At 47.2% G+C, this 19,475-nt stretch overlaps 1 protein-coding gene across 1 annotated transcript; it reads left to right on the forward strand.

Annotated features, from left to right (window-relative positions):
- Positions 1–6,284: 6,284 nt before the first annotated feature.
- MB (myoglobin) lies at positions 6,285–12,286 on the forward strand. Its single transcript, XM_006137956.3, has 3 exons — positions 6,285–6,558; positions 9,641–9,863; positions 11,261–12,286. Exons 1-3 carry the CDS (start codon positions 6,464–6,466, stop codon positions 11,405–11,407), a joined length of 465 nt encoding a protein of 154 aa, XP_006138018.1. The 5' UTR covers positions 6,285–6,463; the 3' UTR covers positions 11,408–12,286.
- Positions 12,287–19,475: the final 7,189 nt, after the last annotated feature.

Here is a 19,475-nt window from a genome sequence, read left to right on the forward strand (position 1 = left end):
AAAACTCTTAATGTAGTAAAGTCCAGGTTCTGTTGGCCATGTATGGTTCATGAGGTGGAAAAGCATTGTAAGGTTTGCTTTAGATGTATATAAAGAGAAACACTGACAAAGAAATCTGCCTCTTTAGTTAATATCACCAGCTGTGGACCCCCTTGATCTTGTATGGAAGTGACTTTTTAAGTTTGGAAAGTAATACTGAGAACACTGAAAAAAAAATACTTGTTCTTAAAGGACCCAAAGGACTAGAAACCTGCCATCATTGCAAAGATGCTGTGGGAAAAGTTCTTTGTGCACTATGGTTTGGGTTCCAAAGAAGATGGAGACAGGCTGCTCTGAGTGGTGACAGTTGACAGAACGTGGAGCAATGGCCTCAAGTTACAGTGGAGGAGGTCTAGGTTGGATATTAGGAAAAACTATTTCACTAGGAGAGTGATGAAGCACTGGAATGGGTTACCTAGGGAGGTGGTGGAATCTCCATCCCTACAGATTTTTAAGTTCCAGCTTGACAAAGCTCTGGCTGGGATGATTTAGTTGGGATTGGCCCTGCTTTTAGCAGGGGATTGGACTCAGTGACCTCATGAGGACTCTTCCAGCCCTAGGATTCTATGATTGCCCCGTAGAATCCATTCAGATTCAGGAAAAGCTTTCAAAAGTCAGCTTAAAACTATTGCAAATCAGAGGCATGAGGAAATCCAAAATGAGCCCCTACCATCCCGAAGAAGGCGCTTAGCCAGAGAGATTTAATAGGACCTTGTTAAACATGCCAGGCACTCTGAACCCTAACCAAAAGTTCAAATGGAGTCAGTGTTGTGGCTTCTTAGTACATGCTTACAATTACACAAGAAATAAGTCCATTGGGTTTTCCCCATGTTTGGGAGAGAGGCAGACTGAAAGTGAACTTAGTCTTTGGAGTATCTGCTGGTGGCTCTTACCCTGAAATCAACTTCCAGTGTGACATCCAGCTAAGATAGCATTTAAGGCATATAAAATAGCCCCGGAATCAGAAAAAAAAAAAAAGGCAGAGATTCCAACAAAGCCAAATACCTGTCTAAGGCTATGTCTACACTACAAAGTTAGTTCGATCTAACGGACGTTAGTTCGAACTAACTTTGATAGGCGCTACGCTAGCGCTCCGTTAGTTCGAATTTAATTCGAACTAACGGAGCGCTTAGTTCGAAGTAGGTAATCCTCATTCCACGAGGATTAAGCCTAGTTCGAATTTACTAGTTCGAATTAAGGGCTGTGTAGCCCCTTAATTCGAACTAGTGGGAGGTTAGCCCTCCCCAGGTTTCCCTAGTGGCCACTCTGGCCAACACCAGGGAAACTCGTCTGCCCCCCTCCCGGCCCCGGACCCCTTAAAGGGGCACAGGCTGGCTACGGTGCCCGTGCCAGGTGCAAGCCTGCCAGCACCCAGCCAGCAGACCCTGCACCTGGCACGGCTCGAGCCACCCACCCGATGCCCCCCAGCCCTCCCCCTCTTCCCGGAACCAGGCTGGCGGCTCCCGGGAGCTTGCCCGGGACCGCAAGAGGCAGGCACCCGCCTGGGCTAGTGCGGACATCATGGACCTCGTCCATGACCTCCGCACTAGGCACAGGAAGGTGGCCGACTAGGGCAGGAGAGCTGCCAGCCTGGCCACCCAGGAGCAGGTGTGCATGAAAATCAAGGGGGTCCAGTGAGACCCCCGACCCTGAGCTCTGAGCTTACAATGGCCGTCCTGGGTCAGACCAAAGGTCCATCTAGCCCAGTAGCCTGTCTGCCGACAGCAGCCAACCCTAGGGACCCTGGAGGGGATGGACCGAAGACAGTGACCAAGCCATTTGTCTCGTGCCATCCCTCTCCAGCCTTCCACAAACCTTGGGCAGGGACACCACTCCTACCCCCTGTCTAATACCACTCCATGGACCCAACTTCCATGACTTGATCTCACTTCTGTTCTAGTTGTAGCCTTCACAGCCTCCTGCAGCAAGGAGTTCCACAGGTTGACTCTTTGCTTTGTGAAAAACAACTTTCTGTTATTAGTTTGAAGCCTGCTACCCATTCCTTTCCTTTGGTATCCTCTAGTCCTTCTTTATGGGAACTAATGAAGAACTTTTCTGTATGCACCCTCTCCACCCAACCCCTGCTTTTAGAGACCTCTATCCTGTCCCCCCTCCGTCTCCTCTTTTCTAAGCTGAGAAGTCCCAGTCTCTTTAGCCTCTCTTCATATGGGACCTGTTCCCAACCCCTGATCATTGTAGTTGCCCTCCCCTCTCCCAGCCTCTCTCTTCCCCTCTCCCACCTCCTTTTCCCAGTCTCCCCCAGTTTTGTTCAATAAAGACAGATTCTATTTTTGAACACAATTTTCCTTTATTTTGTACATCAAGAAAAGGGGCTAGGGAAGGGTAAGTGGAAGGAGGTGAGGGAGGAATGGGGTACGAGCACCCGATGGGGAGGACTGGGCTGGCTCTGCGGGCTTTTGGGGTGGAACCTCTCCTGCAGCCCTCCGATTGCCCCCTCTCCTCAGATGGCAGCCTGTGGCAAGTGCAGCTGGTCTGATGGCCGAGTGCTGTGATGTGCCCAGTGTGGGTACTCCGGGCACTCCAAGCCAGGACTGCTTTGCAAGTGGGGCACCCCTGAGAACTGTCTGTCCGGGGTGGGGGTCGGGACCCTTTAAGCGCAGCCCTCGGCTAGCCTGAGACAGCATCTCCACACTCTAAGTCCTCCTCTGATGCCCTGCCGGCACTGTTTCCGGCCATCCTTAAGCCTGGTTCAGGGTCCACTCTATGTGGACATGCTAGTTCGAATTAGCAAAACGCTAATTCGAACTAGTTTTTTAGTCTAGATCCGTTAGTTCGAATTAGCTTAGTTCGAATTAACTAATTCGAACTAAGTTAGTTCGAATTAACGTTGTAGTGTAGACGTACCCTAAGAGATCAAGCCCTCAAACCTGGGATGAGATCTTAATGCAAAAACTTGGGCTCCAGGAAAAACATTCGATTGCTGATTGTTGCAAGACCAAATCTACATCATAGAAGGTGCCAGGTCTTTTGGTCTACAAAGTTTGGCTGAGGAAGGAAGAGAACCTAGCAAAACTCTCCAAAGAAATCATCTGTTGATCCTTGCACAGTAAGACTCCAGTACTAATGCTACAGTACCAGCACCCCGTGTGGGGAAATGCTTTATGAGCACATTGATCTGATAACGTTTGGAAGGGACAAGACTCATAATGAAACGAACCCCCCCCTAGTTTCAACAAAACTTTACTGCTCTAGGTAAATTAAGCCCTATGGCTGAGCCTTTCATTCCACCAGATAATCAAGATGGCATGGCCATGGTTGTAGAGAAGAATCCTATCCAGAGAGAAGTTGCAGACCCAGGTGTGGAGGCTGAGGTGGGAAGTACATGTCCTCCTGCTGCCAAGACTGCAGCTAAATCCAAACAGTCTGGTCAAGAGGTGAGACCTATGACACCCCTACTGTCTCCTGCAGTGCCCCTCTCCTGGAGCAGTGTAAGTAGGTGTCATGAGCACGCTGTCCAACATTAAAACTACCTGCATGTTGTCCTCAGGTTTCAGTAGAACAGCGTGTTTCAGTAGGACCAATAAATGAAATATAATGTATGTATCGTTTTAAATGTCTCTTGAAGTGCTTGATGGGAACATCAAGTTTCTCCAGAAGTGGGAGTGTGTAGCCCTCTCTGGAACTGATTGTTCCTGACATATTATACTGTACACCTCGGGGGCTTGCCTTTACACTTACCCCAGCAATAGCAACACAGGCTCAGTACCGCATTTCCCAGACTGCCCAGAATCTCAGGCAAGGAGAAAAGAAACCAGAGGATGCTACCAGAGCCAATCAAAAGCCAAACCTCAGAAACAAAGGATTTGGTTTACTTCTGGCTTTTTGGTTGTGTTGGGAGTGTAGCAGGGACAGTAGCCTCACAGCCAGGGAAAACCATTCTACCCTCCACGTTCTTACCCAAGGGAAGATTTGAAGACCTTTTGAAATTTCTGGAAAAATGGACGATGTCATCTCAGTTTAAATCAAACACCAGGACGGCTGCAAATCGAAAGCCAGCCTAACTGTACACTTAAGTCCAGACTACAGAATGGTGGGATTACAGTACTGCATAAAAAACACCCTTATTTTGATGTTTATTTTGATGATGTGTGTTAAGCCAGCCACACACTGACTGCAGTACTGCAGCCTGCATCAAAGACAGAGCCTGACCTCACTATTTGCCTAGGCAGAGGCTGGCTGCTGGGAGAGGGAGCAGGGGGGTTGCACTGGCTGTAAATATTAAGTGGGTGTAGTTTATAGGTGACTAATTTAGTCTTTTGTTGGTGTATTGGTTGTTGTTTTATTACTATGGGAACTGATATAACTGTTTTATTGTTGTGTATTCTGACTAACACTCCTCTATATGAATATGGGTGTTAAATATTTTGCCAAGGAACAGGCCCTCTACATTTCCTTGGGTGGAGGAACCAGGTGCCTCAGGAGCCATATCCCTGAAGAGAAAAGGGAGAAGGCTGCACCCATGCCTCAGGGCTAGGTTATACTCACAGCACTGCTATTATTCCCATTTACTGTTGGGAAACTGAGGTACAGAGTGACTGAGGCTATGTCTACACTACAGGGGTGTTTTTTTTCTCTGAAAAAATTGTCATTTTTCTGAAAAAAACTTCACTTACGTCCACAGTGCAATCGTGTTCTTTTGAAAAAAAAAATCGAAAGAACAGAGGGGTTTTTCTGACATTGGTAAACCTCTTCCTGCGAGGAAGAAGCCTTTTTCCTAAAGCTCTTTCGGAAAAAGGTGTGTGTAGACGGGGTAGAGGGAGTTCTTTCCAAAGAAGAGGAAAGAGGAAAATGCACAGATGCCCTGGTGGCCACTCGATTCATAGTAATCACAGCTTAAATGCGAGATAGCATCCATTCAGTGTGCTATCTGTGGAAAAAGCAGATTGCTTTTTTGATGTGCATTGGCAGTGTGGACACTCTCTTTTGGAAGTTTTTTTAGAGCTCTTCCAGAAAAATTTCTTCCGAAGGAAGCCTGCAGTCTAGCTGTAGCCTGAGTGACATGCCTAAGGTCACATAGGAAGTCTGTGGCAGAGCAGAGAACTGAACACAGAGCTCTCAAGTTCTAAGCCAGTATTAATGTTCAGCTCTTAACAAAAGCTCCCTTTGTGCATATATACTTCTGCTTAGCCTCAGCTATAGGTGCATATTAATTTTATCATCAGGCCATGTTCTGACCATGCCAATAAGGATTTCTTGAACCTGGGAGGGATTAAATTACCACTTGAATATGCCTGCCTGTTGTCTTTCCTTCCCCTGTGGCTAGCTCCCTCTATGGAGCTATAAAAAAGGTTGGTAAGTCTTCCAAACTGTGAACACAGCGCTGTCCCTCCCTCCCTTTCCCCCACTGTCTCCAAACAGATGCAGGTATTTGAATGTAGGGATATAGACATACAGTTAACAATGAGGAAGCTAAACATTGTCAGATGAGATCAGACCCTGGATCCATCTAACCCAGAGTCCTGTCTCTGTCAGGTATCAGTGCCAGACACTTCAGAGCCCTGCAATATGCAGATATGGGATAATCTGCCCCTAGCGTTAGGTCTCTGATAGTTAGAGATGGTTTTAAGCCCCAAAGTGTCAGGTTTTTGTATCGTTTGATAAATCCTCCGTGACACGCTCTGGGTGCCCCATTGCAACATTCAGGCCTTTCAGTGCTATAATGTAATTTCCCCTTTGGTTTTTTTCTGGATCTGGGGAGTGAGGAAGGGAACACATGGTACTTGGACCCAGAGCAACTAAAGCTTCTTGAGGAGACTTCTTCATGAGACTGTGTGATTTTCCAAAATAGAATCACTTGCTTTATCGGAGGAAACGAAAATATGACTATTACAACGGAAATTTAAAATCTCATCCCAGATCAGCAGTGGAAAGGAAATGCTCTTTGTAATCAGTAAAGTTGAGCCCCCACCTGCTGCCCATTCTGTGGGGATGAATGGGGTGGAGAGAATGGGTCATGGCAGACAGACATGGTCCATCTCGGTGCTGTTAAGTCTGTGGTTCTGAGACGTACAGCTTAAAAGTTTGACTCTGCCTCCTGGGTCCTTGGGACTGGAACTCTGTGACAGGATCCTGGCACTGCGTTTCAATAGTGCCCTTTCTGCCTACAACAACGGGACATGTGCCAACCCAATAGGAAAAGGAGAAATTATTCCACCAGTGGCAGCCACAAGAGCATCTGACCCAAAATAGCTTCCCAGAGAGAGAGACAGGAGCAGATTAGGGTAGACCAGCCTGAAAGAGAGCGACACTCCATCTGACAATTGACAGGTGTCTGTCTGTGCGGAGGGATTATAAACCCCAGGAGCGAGCTGTCTCGGAGCACTTGGAGGCAAGGCATACAGCTGCATCAATTGGGAGACAACCTGAACCCCTCTCTGCCTTTTTTTTCAAGCACCAACAAATTATGGGGCTCAGTGATAATGAATGGCAGCATGTCCTGGGCATCTGGGCGAAGGTGGAATCAGACATCCCTGCCCACGGGCAGGAAGTTATGATCAGGTAGGCAGGAAACTGGTGATGGAAGCCTGAGTGAGAGCATGGTTCAAGTGATTGGTGCACTGGATTTTAGGAACAATCTGCTTTTGAGTATCCCTTAAAGGTTTACAGGTGAGAACACAAGGAGAGTGAATGTGCCTCATTAGCCCTGGAGCTTTAGTTTTCTCTAACATTGTTTGAACTGACTTGTTTTTAAATTGATCTTTCTTAGGGCAGTGGTTTCCTTGTCCCTGTGGTTTCTGGGTCGAAAGCTTATAACTTTTTAACGTTTTCCCCCCCTTTCACCTACACAAAAGGTTTTGTCACTCATTCCCTTTGCCCCCTTCAGCCAGCAGCTACCCTCCAGGTCCCCACTGACAGAACACAGTGAAACAAAATGCCTGAGTGAGGTGAGTGTCCGTCAATGTTCCCTCTAATCTTTTCCATCCATGTGTGGATTTTTTTCCATTCATATGCAGCATAAATGTTTGTATGTGCACCAAGGCATGTGTGAGTGAGCATTCTGCTAAGGGACATATGCTATGTAAATTGAGATCTCCTTTATGTATCAGTTCTGCCTGCCCAATTTCAGTTGTCACAAATCCCCTGGGGTACATGTGACAAAAATACTGCATGGAAACATGTTCTTGGTTAAGTTGTGTTGAGTGTTTTATTTGTAATACGGTAAGGCCGTTTCACCTATATGTGAGGCCAATGACATATTGTTGATATTTTCATTAGGGTCTGCCACAAGATTTCTCCTTTAGCTGGTACTAAAGCCTAGGTACCAGTGGTATGGTGTATGCTTGCAAAGAGAGGACGAGGTGCAGACGACTGGAGGATCTCTTCGTCTGCTTCCCTTCTTTGAATGAGAATGTTTTCTTTTCAGCATAGCTTAAGGGTGGAAGCAACATAGCTTGGCAAACCCATACACAGAGCCCTTCACTGGAAAGGTCTATACTTTGCTCTTGAAAAATATCCTGTGCGCAGTATTCTTGTATGACAATTTTTGGTTCTGGTAGTGGCTACCATATGTTAGACACTTTCCAAACAAAAAAGAAGGAATTGTCCTTGCTCCCGAGAGCTCACAACAGAAAAGATAGACCGGCAGAGAGAGAGAGAGTAGGGGAAATGAGGACAGCATAAACAATAGGAAAAGCTGGACATGGTGGTGTATAGATACATCTTGACAGTGCAGTCTTTTAATAATATAACATACATAGCTTATCTCTCCCTACCTCAAGACTTAAATAGCCAGTTGGTTTCATGTAGAGCGATTTGAATACAGGGAGGCCTCATAGATTTCTTTTGCCATAGTGGTGTGTCCAGCTTGTGCTATGTGAAAGAGCTTGTAGGTTGATATCATATCCTGGGAATATTTTTGGAAAATAGTTGACACTTGATGCAACTGGACGCATTTCAAGCAAAACAAAAATTGCTCATCAGAGGTATTTTTAGGAGTCCCGAGGATGTCTCATCTTTAGCAGGCACAATTTAGCCCTTGCCAGGTAGTGGGTGAAGGGATATTGATCACAAGCATAGAAATTATCATAATTTTCTTCCAATTTAGTGGTGGAATTTTAACAAGGCTAGTTGGTCCCGACAGACTTCAAATGATACTAAGTGAAGGATTTTGTTGCATGTCCTCCCCTAAAAGATACCTCTGTGACAGCCATTTCTTTCTCAATCAGACTAGGTCGTGAAGAGGAAACAAGCAAGAAGGAAAAGACCCATCTTGGTGCATGTAGTACTTGATAAACTGACCCAGAAATTTAAGCATTTACAGTATTTAAGTACTGTACAAGGTTGCTCCGGGATGGGGGCACTGTCTAACATTGTTCCCAATTTAAGAGCAGTGCTGATGGGTTTGGATGGGAATGCAGAGTTTAATGGCTGCAATGCCTCTTGGAGGAGAGCCTGAAGAAGCAGGCAGCGCATTAAATTGTGTGAATCTGCAGAGCCCCATGACAAGCAGGGGAAGAAGGGTTCTCTCAGACAAATGTCAGTTACTTCTTTGTGTCATTGCTGGCCCTGTGCTCCTACCCTGATCCTAATACACTGGCACAATCCCAGGTGACTGGTGCCAAAGGGCAAAACAAGTCAGCTGGGCACCTGCTGTGAGGCATCATTTGCAAAGGTCTCTCATGGAGAGAGATGGAAAAGCCTGCCATTGGTCATCTTAGAAAGGAGACAAATACAAGAGGCCAGGATTAAATGTTATAAAATTATGCTTGGTCCAGGAAAGGAGCTTCTGTACTCCCTGTCTTGTAACACAAGAACAATGGGACATGCAATGCAATGCAAAAGTAGCAAATTCAAAATGGGGAGAAGGAAACACTTTTCCACGCAATATGTAATTAGACTGTGGAACTCACAGGATGTTGAGGCTAGGAACACAGCAGGGTTCCAAAAGGGATTAGAAATGTATGTGGGTGACAGGAATAGCCTGAGTTGTCATAGCTATTGCTGAAAACTTGGAAAGGATCTAAAACTTCAGGCTTCAAGGCATAAATGCCAGAACTAGGAATGCTGGAGGTGCTGCTGTCACACTGTCTGACTTGAACTGGTTTCCATCATATCCAGGGTTTACAGTTTGTTACAATGGTTCTCAACACCCACCTTATACAATTTGTTCCAACGCCCCTGTTTCAAGGCAGCGTAAAACTAATCTCAAACAATTGAGGACCAGAATGAGACTTTCATGGGAGACGGATGATCCTATATCTGCGGTTCTTACACTTTCCTGTGAAGCATCACTATCTAAGAGTATGTCTACACTCCGGTTGGCAGCGTGATAGCAATATGCATAGGGATACCCAAACTCTAGCTAGCTTGGATACCACAGCAGCAAAGCCAGTCACATGGACAGGACAAGCTTACCAAGAACCCTGGGTAATTATGTGGATGGTAGGCCACACCGATGTCCGTTCTGCTTCAGTTTCACTGCTCCAGTAGCCAATCTAGCTAAATTAAAGCTAGCTGGGGTGTGCTTGCTTAGAGTTGCGACCATACTGCAGTGTTGAGATGGGTACAATACAGGGTTTGATCCAGACTGGCATTTCTTGTGGGTGTATTTTTCTCATGGGTTCCCTGCCTCTGTTTGCAGGCTCTTTCAGGTTCACCCTGAGACCCAGAGCCTCTTTGCCAAGTTCAAAAACCTGAAGACGGCGGATGAGATGAAGAGCTCAGATGAACTGAAGAAGCACGGCATCACCGTCCTTACTGCCCTGGGCAGAATTCTGAAGCAGAAGAACAATCATGAGCAGGAGCTGAAGCCATTGGCAGAGAGCCATGCTACCAAGCATAAAATCCCTGTCAAGTACCTGGAGGTACAGGAATTGAAGAGGGTTTCTAGGGGCAGAGGGGGGTTCAGTGTGTGGAGGGAACGTGGGCTTCAGTGTGTGGAGGGGTTGTATCTAGGGGTGTAAAATTCTGTTTAATAATTGTGTTTAACCAGTTAACCGCTTAAATGGGGGGGGAGGGAAGGGAAGGGAAGGGGCGGGCGGCGGCCAGGAGATGCTTACTGGTTAACTGATTAACCGTTCACATCCCTTGTCGTATCGCTGGACACCGATGTCTAGTTGGACTTAGATGAGTAGGAGACCACTTCATTACTGGGAGGTCTATGTATAAGAGCTGGATTCCTGTGTGAGAGTCCCCAAGTTTACATTGCTCATACGCAACCCTTAGCAATAACTAACCAGTGTGTGCAGCGCCAGCACTTGTGGGGAACCAGATTGTATTAGACCAGTGAGTGATAGCACCCAAGGGTGCTTTGTATTACAGCAGCACCTAGACGCCCAGTGAAGATCAGGGACCTATTGTGCACTACACAAACTCAGTGTAAATGGACCAGGCAAACTAAGAATGAATGGGGAAGTGACTTTCCCAGGATCAAGAAGCAGGTCGGTGGCAGATCCAGGACTGGAATCCAGGTATCTCCCCATGTCCCAGCCTAGTGCTCCATAGGCCTTGGCGCTTCTCGAGTGTCTGAGGGAAGGACTCCTGAATTCAGCCCTAGGACCTGTCAATGCCAGCTCTTAATTTGTGGGAAGCTGGTGTGTGAATGTGCCCTGCAGGAGTGTGCCATGCTACAAGTGCCTGTAGACACCTTGATGCCGTGCATCAAAAGTTTCACTTTCATCCACTCCCATTCTGGTAAATCAAAGTGCACTAAGAAATGTTTAGTGTGCAGCAGCAGGGTCTAAAAGCATTTTTGGAACAGAGCATCTAGATTGGCACGGACGCTTTTCCGCAAAAAAGCTCCGATCGCCATTTTTGCGATCGGGGCTTTTTTGTGGAAAACAAATCTGCGCTGTCTATGCTGGCTCTTTTGCACAAAAGTTTTGCGCAAAAGGGACTTTTGCCCGAATGGGAGCAGCATAGTATTTCCGCAAGAAGCACTGATTTCTTACAGTAGGAAGTCAGTGCTTTTGTGGAAATTCAAGCGGCCAGTGTAGACAGCTGGCACGTTTTTCCGGAAAAGTGGCTGATTTTCTGGAAAAACTGGCCAGTCTAGACACAGCCACAGTGTACAGCCGGCTAGCCCAGGGTAGATTTATACCTCCTCTTGCCATGTTTGTGTAGACACCCCTAAAATGTCATGTCTATTACCTGCGACCAGTTTTTTACTCTGGATTGACTGAAATTGACTGGATTGACTCCCTACTGTGAGTGACACTAACTTGTCCATTTTTCTTTTCCCCCCTCTCCTCCTTCCTGACAGTTCATTTGTGAAATCATTGTCAAGGTCATTGCTGAAAAGCATCCCGCGGACTTTGGGGCCGATTCCCAGGCTGAGATGAGGAAGGCCCTGGAGCTGTTCCGAAATAGCATGGCCAGCAAGTACAAGGAGTTCGGGTTTCAGGGCTAGTGAGTGCACGAGGAGACACCTCCACGGAGGCCCAGCAATGCATCTTAGAATAGCTTCCTTGGCTCTGGCTTGGGTGCCTCTTAAATGATCATGCAAAAAGTGTGGGGGTGTTTTTTATTAGAGCAGTATTCAGTCTCTCACCAAAGAGAGGCACTCACGGTGATATGTACTATAAACCCTCGTCCTTCCCTGGCTTCACCTAGAGGAGGAATGATCTTTTTTCTTAGCAAAATAATGTGTTTGTTCATTAAAGGACGAGTTGAGACCTTATGCCCCCAGCTCCTTCTCAATGGCCCCATCTCATAGCAGAGCCAGAGATAGGAGAGTGAGTGAGTGTGTGTGTGTGTGTCAAAGGGAGAAACTGGGCTTGAAGTGAGACCTCTCCTGCCTGCTGCTAGAATTGCCACCCCAGCTGGCACTAATGGACAGCTTTGGCCAAAATCTCCAAAAGGAGCTAGGAGGTTTGGGTGCCCTGCCAGAGATGCCACAAAGGGGCCTGATGGTCAGGAAGTGCTGTGCTCCTGCCTTCTGGAAAATCAGGTTTCCGTGAGATGTCAGAATAACGAGTTTGGAAGATCTTAGCAGCCTCAGCTGAGTGAATGGGCTGTGGGGAGCTTCCCACTTCTCCCTAAGCAGGGAGGGCAGCCTCTCAAGAGCATGGAGGAGACAAGCTAGCAGGATACAGTGGGGTGCTTGCATTGCTGCCCCAGTGCCAATGCTAGTAGTAAGAACAGCCCGTCAGCCTCTGGGGGCTGCCAAGTGTCACTAGTCACTACACTAACGGTGGCAAAACCCTCATGAGACAGTGTAGGACTCTGTGATCCCCAGCAGCTGTGGTTTTGCCTTTGTGTTGCACAGTAAATAAATACGCTTATTGTACCAGAGTCTGTGTCTGCTTCTTACTCTTGGGATGCGTGTAGGTGAGACGCAGGGGAAGTGAAAAAAGCAAACACCCAGCATTCCCTCTCTGTGGCCATGACAGGGAGCTGCTTCTGGGGAACCAGTCAAGATTTTGAGCTGCACTTGGAATCTGTATGGTGCAGGGGAAATCAAGCTGCTCTAGGGTGGACTAAAAGGTCCTTATATTTGTGTATGGGGCAGACCTCCTCAGCTCTGTCATTGCTCAAATACCAGCATAGATTCATGACTTCAGTTTAATTCTGGGTCCATGCCATGTGGTTTCCTTGACCAAACTCTGTGGTCACTGCTGGGCTGGAGATCCTTCATGCCCCAGCATGCGTTCTTCCTTTCGCTGATGCTCAAATGGCACTGCTTCTGCAGAGAACTAAAGGTGACGCGGTACTCTTCTTTCTACAGGCAGTACATTCCTTATGTCCTTTAAAACATGGTAATAAAAGAAATGCAACTCCTCGTTCAAGAGGGTACTAGGGGGGTGCATGTGGTGGGTAAATGTTAAAACCTACAATGGAGGAAGATAGACCAGTGGTTAGCCTAAGATTTGGAAGACCCAAGTGCAATTCCCTGCTCTGCCACAGACTTCCTGTTGACCTTGGGCATGTCGCTTCCATAAGCCTGTATGACTCATCACAGTGGTTCAGACCAAAAACCCATCTAGCCCAGTATTCTGACTTTCAACAGTGGCCAGTGCCAGAGGGAATGAGCAGGTAAATGTCGCTCATTCCCAGCTTCTGGCAAACAGAGGTTAGGGACACCATCCCTGCCTAACCTGGCTAATAGCCATCAATGAACCTATCCTCCATGAATTTATCTAGTTATTTTTTAACCCTCTTATAGTCTTGGCCTTCACAACATCCTCTGGCAAGGAGTTCCACAGGTTGACTCTGTATTGTATGAAGACGTGCATTAGTTGTGCGGTGTCCTGGGATCGCAGTATTCCCCTGCCACACAGAGAGGTTGTGAAGATAACTACATTGAGGATAGGGAGGGGCTCAGTATGTTTGTAATAGGGACTATAAATGCTTTACAGAGCATTCCTCATGCCCCTGTGAGTGAAATCAGCAGTGGATAAGCCCCCTATTTCCTTCAAATAGAGAATCCTTGCTAGGATGGTCCTGTTGCTTCTCCATTCAAATCAGAGGCCAAAACCCCTCTGCCACTCAGAGGAGAATGGGAGCAAAGTCCTTGATGGAACAGGGAGTATTTCTTACTTTGCTCCCTTAATAAATCCACTCCCCGCTCCCGGGTTGTGATCAGCATTCCCGTGTCTGGGAACTCAACCTTTCAGTCTGGCATTGTTAACTGGCTGGAAGGGTCGCTGAAAGATGCTTTCCTCTTGCCACCTAGATGAGGTTACAGCCTGCTTAGCCCTTGTCTCAGTCAGACTGCTTGCAGCTTGCTCATTCCAGGTCAGGGTACCCCAGCTGCTGCTGGATGAACAGCATATTATATATGGGCTTAGGCTCCGGCCGAGCACAATAAGATTCCCTGCCAGAGACAACAGCTGCTGCTTTTGGATGCAAAGCTATGCTTGGTGAGGAGCTAAATTCTGCGGCTATGGGCAGGTGCTTCTGTCAGTCCAAGTGGGCCAGCAGCCATCTATGGCTATTTTAATTTGGGGCTGTGTAATGAGGCGAGGTGAGGGCTTACCACTGACTGTGTTGTGTCTGACTACTTGCGGCATGCTCAGCCTAAGCGACAGTTGTATTGGATGAACTGAGGTTCTATCCGCCCCAGCCAAGCTCTCAGGGAACAATGCTAAGCTCATACCCCACTGACCTGGTAGAAAGCCAGGCACCCATTTGTATGTTAGTGTGCTAGCATGAAAGCACCTCAGCTGGTGCGCAGGGTGGTGTTTTGCTGGGCATTGTATAGATATGATGGTCCCACCTCCCTAGAACTCACTAGCTAGGACTTTTTTATATCAAGCAGGCTAAGGTGGCGGCGTTTGCTTTAAAACCTTCCCAACATGCTGATCGCTGAGGCTCACCTACCACATGGACAGTCCTCTTGCTGCATGACGTTGCCCCTCCAGTGACTGGCAGCACTGGCGTGCATCTTAGTGGCTCAGTGCTGCAGTGTTGAACACTGGCTCATGGCATGTCAGGATGGTGAGGGCTAATTATTTTATAGGGCGAGAATAAAGCCCCTCTCGTGGGCACTGTAACTGGCTTTGTTCCCCGGCTTTGTGAGCAACAGTGCCCAGAACATCAGTCATTTCTTCAGCCCATTTACCCGCCCCCCCCCTTCCATTCAAGGACATTTGTCCATGCGGCAACTGCCTCAGCCCAGTTTGGGAGCTGGGCAATGTCCCAAGTGCACAGAGGCTGTGTCCCGGTTGTCGCTACATAAAAGGTGCTGTCCCATTCCCTGCAAGCAGTGCAAATGCTGCAAAACGCTGCCAGCTCAGTATGGTTACAGGGAAAGTTCACTTTTCATGGACGTGGTGAATCAGGTCGGAGGCCACAAGGGACTGGCAAAGAGGTGCGTGTGGCCGGCCATCCTCGGACTGAAGTAAATGGAAAGAGAAGACCAGCTCAAACTAGGGTTGCCAGGTATCCCGTACTGAACCGGGCAGCCTGGTATTTGTGCCTTCCATCTGGTAAAAAAAAGCAGAAAATATCGGACATCTAAAATGTCCTGTATTTTCTGTTCTTCCTGAGGCCTGGCTCAGGTGCCCGATGGAAGGCCGCTTCGCACATGATGGGGCAGAGGAAGGGGGGAGTGGCCCGGGAATTAAAGGGGCTGCAACTGCATTTTGGCCCTAGTCCTCCCCCCTTTTTGTTTTTTTTTTCCTTCAACTTTTCCTGCAGCTTTTTTTCCCGCTGAATAGAATTTTTCCCCGGTGTTTTTTTTGGTGGGTTCGGTATTTTTTGTGAAACCATCTGGCAACCTTAGCTCAAACGTGTCTACCAGCAGCTCAGCACTGCATCTACCAGAAGAGAAAACTGTGCAGGCTCATTTATTAGCACAAAGTCATTCCCTGCTGCTGAGCGCCTACTCACAGCAGGGGCCAGCTCTCAGTCCTGTGACTTGCATATAATCCCTTCGCAAATGTCAGCAAAGGTGACTTTGTGGCTTTTTAAAGAGCTGGTTTATAGAGGCTTGGCTGAGTTGTACCACGGTCCTGGCCCAGTTTGGCTGCCCTCACTCCAGAAAGTTACAAGCCAAAAAACCCCCATGCATCTTCTGCCACCCCAGGACAAACTGAAGCAGCCTTTTATGGTGTGCAGTTGCAAACAGCAGCACCTCCCCGGAACATTGTGCATCCCAGGCTCTTGCACACGTCCACAGGCAGTGATTTTCCAGCACAATAGCCGGGCATTGAAACTAGGACTCATGCTCAAGTCACAGTGATGAGCCATATCTGTGCCTGATCCCTCTCAGATGATTGATCCAGCTGCCTCAGCTCTTGCTGGGGCAAATGGTGATTTAGGAGCACCAACAGTTGAACTAGTTGGTGCTGGATTGTCTCTGAGGCTGTTTGTTTCCCCCGTGAAGGGCAACACACATGTGGGACACAGGGGTCCTGATCTAATATTATAGCCTTGTTCTGGCCTGGTCACACACTGAATCAACTGAATAGCCTGGCCTGGAAGTCCAAGTCGCTTCTCGTTCGGGTGTTAGCTACCAGTTCTCTGTGCCTCCTTGCTTCTAAGAAAAGCAGCTTCATGGGCCGACAGTGGTACTTGTTTGGAACTCTTGGTACGGGACTTCATGGCAATTTCATGTACTCTATCCCATTCTCATTTGCTCCTCCCTCCAACCCCTCCCTTCCAAATTCCACAGTAGATTCTCCCAGAGTCCCACTGTAGAGGGTGGAAAATTACTGGCGTTGACATCATGCTAACGTGGGGGGCCTTTGCCTAGGGCCTACGTGAGAGCAGTCCCATCCTGCTGGCTCATTGTGAGCTCTTGGATTATCATGAGAGTAGCTGATCTGTCAGAAGGGCTCTGTCTCTTCTCACTCACCCCCTCCGTTGGCGGAACACATACAAGAATAGTCAAGCCATTCGGCAGAAACCCTTTGAAGGATGCAGGATGTCATGTGTTTACTTTGAGTGGGAAGAGGAGGAGGAAAACTAAATGGGACAGAGAGAAGGCGTGAAGGTAAAGCACTACTGGACAGATGAAAGGAGAAAAGAAAACAGTAGAAATTGCAACCAATGGGCTATCAAGCCTGCTCTCAGCCTTTGGGCAACCGCCAATTTCATGAGCTCCAGTTAGTTTATATTTGTTCACTGCCTTTACTATGAACAGGCAGGGGGCAAAAGGTGTCTTGAGCAAGCTGATAATCCTTTTGACCTGTTGCTGGGCCATAGCAAGACCTTTTATCATGGCTACACTCACTGCAGCTATTAGGCTTTAATAGGCCCTTTAATAAAACATATATGCTTTTGTGTCAGGTGTCAATCCGTTCCATAGGGTAATCCCAGCACCACAAGCTTAAACAACTCAGCCTCACCTTCACACTCTGACATAATTCCTCCATGTCCTACTTCTCAGACCTATGCAACTTATGGCAAGCCCTTTTCCCTACATCTCTCTGGTCTATCAGCAACGGCAGACTTGACTCCTAGTTAGTCTCCTTCTGTTCTTGTCCTCAAGATGCCTTCCATGCTCACTCTGTAAATGAAATGACCTCCTAGGCTCAGTTTATGAAACCACCTCACTCCCTTTCCTCATCCACATCCCCCCTAATGTCAGAATTTTTGGTAATATCCACCAGATGCACATTCACAGACTAAAATCAGATTAAAAGCTTAACATATTTCCTCTGATGGCGTTCAAGCACATTCTTTACGTTTTAGTCTGTTTTAGACTGGAAGAGCGCCAGCAGGGGCTGTCTATCTGTGAGACGTGTCTGGGATGGAGCACGTTATCAGTACTTAATTAGCAATGTGGTAGTCTGGTTTATTATCTATTTTTAAAGCCATTACTTTTAAAACCATAGTGCCAGTCTGTTATTCAGAGCCAGGGAGTGGAAAGGGCTCAGGCTTATCTCCCTCTAGGCTGGAGAAAGTCATGTCTAAATGAAAACCATCCTGGCAATTTTTCCTATCCAACACTAATGTGGGGGAAAGTCACAGACCACCTCAAATTATTCTCAAAGTGGTAAATAGAACTGCGAAGAAAAGAGCTGCTGGTGCTGTGAACATCAGAGGCAGGCCAAAGCAGAAAGGTCTGCAAGCCCCTGGAGATGCTAAGCTAGAGATGTATACGTGCAAACAGACAGTAAAGGGAGTAGCCTGTATTTTGCGGGCACAGCAGGTGACAGCCATCTGGGGTACAATTAGGAATAGCCTTTTCACTCATACCAGTTTAGTCTGTAGTTAGAGGAGTCCACCCACGGTGCTATGGATTTTAGTGTGAGCTTTTAGGCTACAGTGTCCTGAGCTAGTAGCACCCACCACTCCTGGGCTATGTCTACACTGGCGCGATCTTGCGCCAGAGCTATGCAAATGAGGCTAAGCGTGGAATATCGCCGAGCCTCATTTGCATATCTAATGAGCTGCCATTTTTGCGGACGAGGCTTTTGTGCTAGAAGGAGCTGTCTACACTGCCCCTTCTTGCATGAGAAAAACCCTCTTGCGCAATGCCGATACACTGATTATTTTCAGAAATAACAGCATTGCGCAAGAGGGTTTTTCTTGTGCAAGAAGAGGCAGTGTAGATGCTCCTTCTAGCACAAGAGCCTCCTCCGCAAAAATGGCAGCTCATTAGGTATGCACGTGAGACTTGGCAATATTCCATGCTTAGCCTCATTTGAATATTTCTGGCACAAGAACCTGCCAGTGTAGACCTAGCCCTACTGTCAGACTGAACTATACATGCTGGAATTTGGGCAAAATCCCCACTGGCTTGAGCCCAGCCAACAGATCCCATTTCCAATGTAACAGAAATTGGAAACCAGGCCTTTGTGTAACAATTCCTCCTCCTTCCCCCTGAGTTCCTGGTGGTCCCTTTTGTGGCAATGGCTATGATCTCTGTAAAGCGCTAAGATGCCGTTCAAATCACAGTTCCCAGCAGTAGATATAGAGTGATTGCTATCAATGGAAGCGTGTTAAAAAAAGGAAAAAGAGACACCCTTCCCTCACCCCCCATGCTGTTGTTCAAAGGCCGATATCCCTCCTACTTGCAGTGGTTGCTAGTCAGTGTGTGCTTGAGGGCATGGCGTGTTTTGGTGGGTTATGTCTGTGAGGAAAGGCGGCTGGATTGCCTGTCAAAACAGTGCTGTGATTTGTATGCTTGCGTCAAATTCATTCTCCTTTATTTATCCCAAGGAGAGGGAGCCGGTGCTATCCCACTGACTAGAGCTGCATTCACCAGTACCTCATGACTAAATCCACATGGCATGTCTGCCAGGCTGAACTCTGATTTAACAGCAGCATGCTCATTTTAAAATCAGCAGCTTATCCTTCAATGTAAACTTTAAACAGCTCAGGGTGGAGGGGGGAGGCAGGGCACACATGGTGGGGAAACTTGCTTCAAGTTTTCATAGGAAAACTTGCTTCAACTTTTGCAACTTCTCTAACACTGTATAGTGCTGTAGCAATAGTGTGAGCTATGCTCACCTGTAAAGGGTCCAGTAAAGGCAATAAAAACGGGCTGTTCTCTCTCCTGGCACAATATGGCTGCGTCTAGACTGGCATGATTTTCCAGAAATGCTTTTAACAGAAAAGTTTTCCGTTAAAAGAATTTTTGGAACAGAGCATCTAGATTGGCCACGGATGCTTTTCCATAAAAGCACTTTTTGCGGAAAAGCGTCCGTGCCAATCTAGATGCGCTTTTCTGCAAAAAAGCCCCAATGGCCATTTTCGCGATCGGGGCTTTTTTGCGGAAAACAAAACTGAGCTGTCTACACTGGCCCTTTTGCACAAAAGTTTTGCGCAAAAGGACTTTTGCGCGAACGGGAGCAGCATAGTATTTCCGGAAAAAGCACTGATTTCTTACAGTAGGAAGTCAGTGCTTTTGCGGAAATTAATGCAGCTAGTGTAGACAGCTGGCAAGTTTTTCCGGAAAAGTGGCTGATTTTCCGGAAAAACTGGCCAGTCTAGACACAGCCTATATGTAATAGCCAGCATATCATGGAAGCCCTGTAGAAGCTCAATAGAAATAGGCTGTTTAGAGATTTCAGTTTAAAACTAAG

The sequence above is a fragment of the Pelodiscus sinensis genome, chromosome 1 (assembly GCF_049634645.1).
Source record: "Pelodiscus sinensis isolate JC-2024 chromosome 1, ASM4963464v1, whole genome shotgun sequence".
Lineage (NCBI taxonomy): Eukaryota > Metazoa > Chordata > Testudines > Trionychidae > Pelodiscus > Pelodiscus sinensis.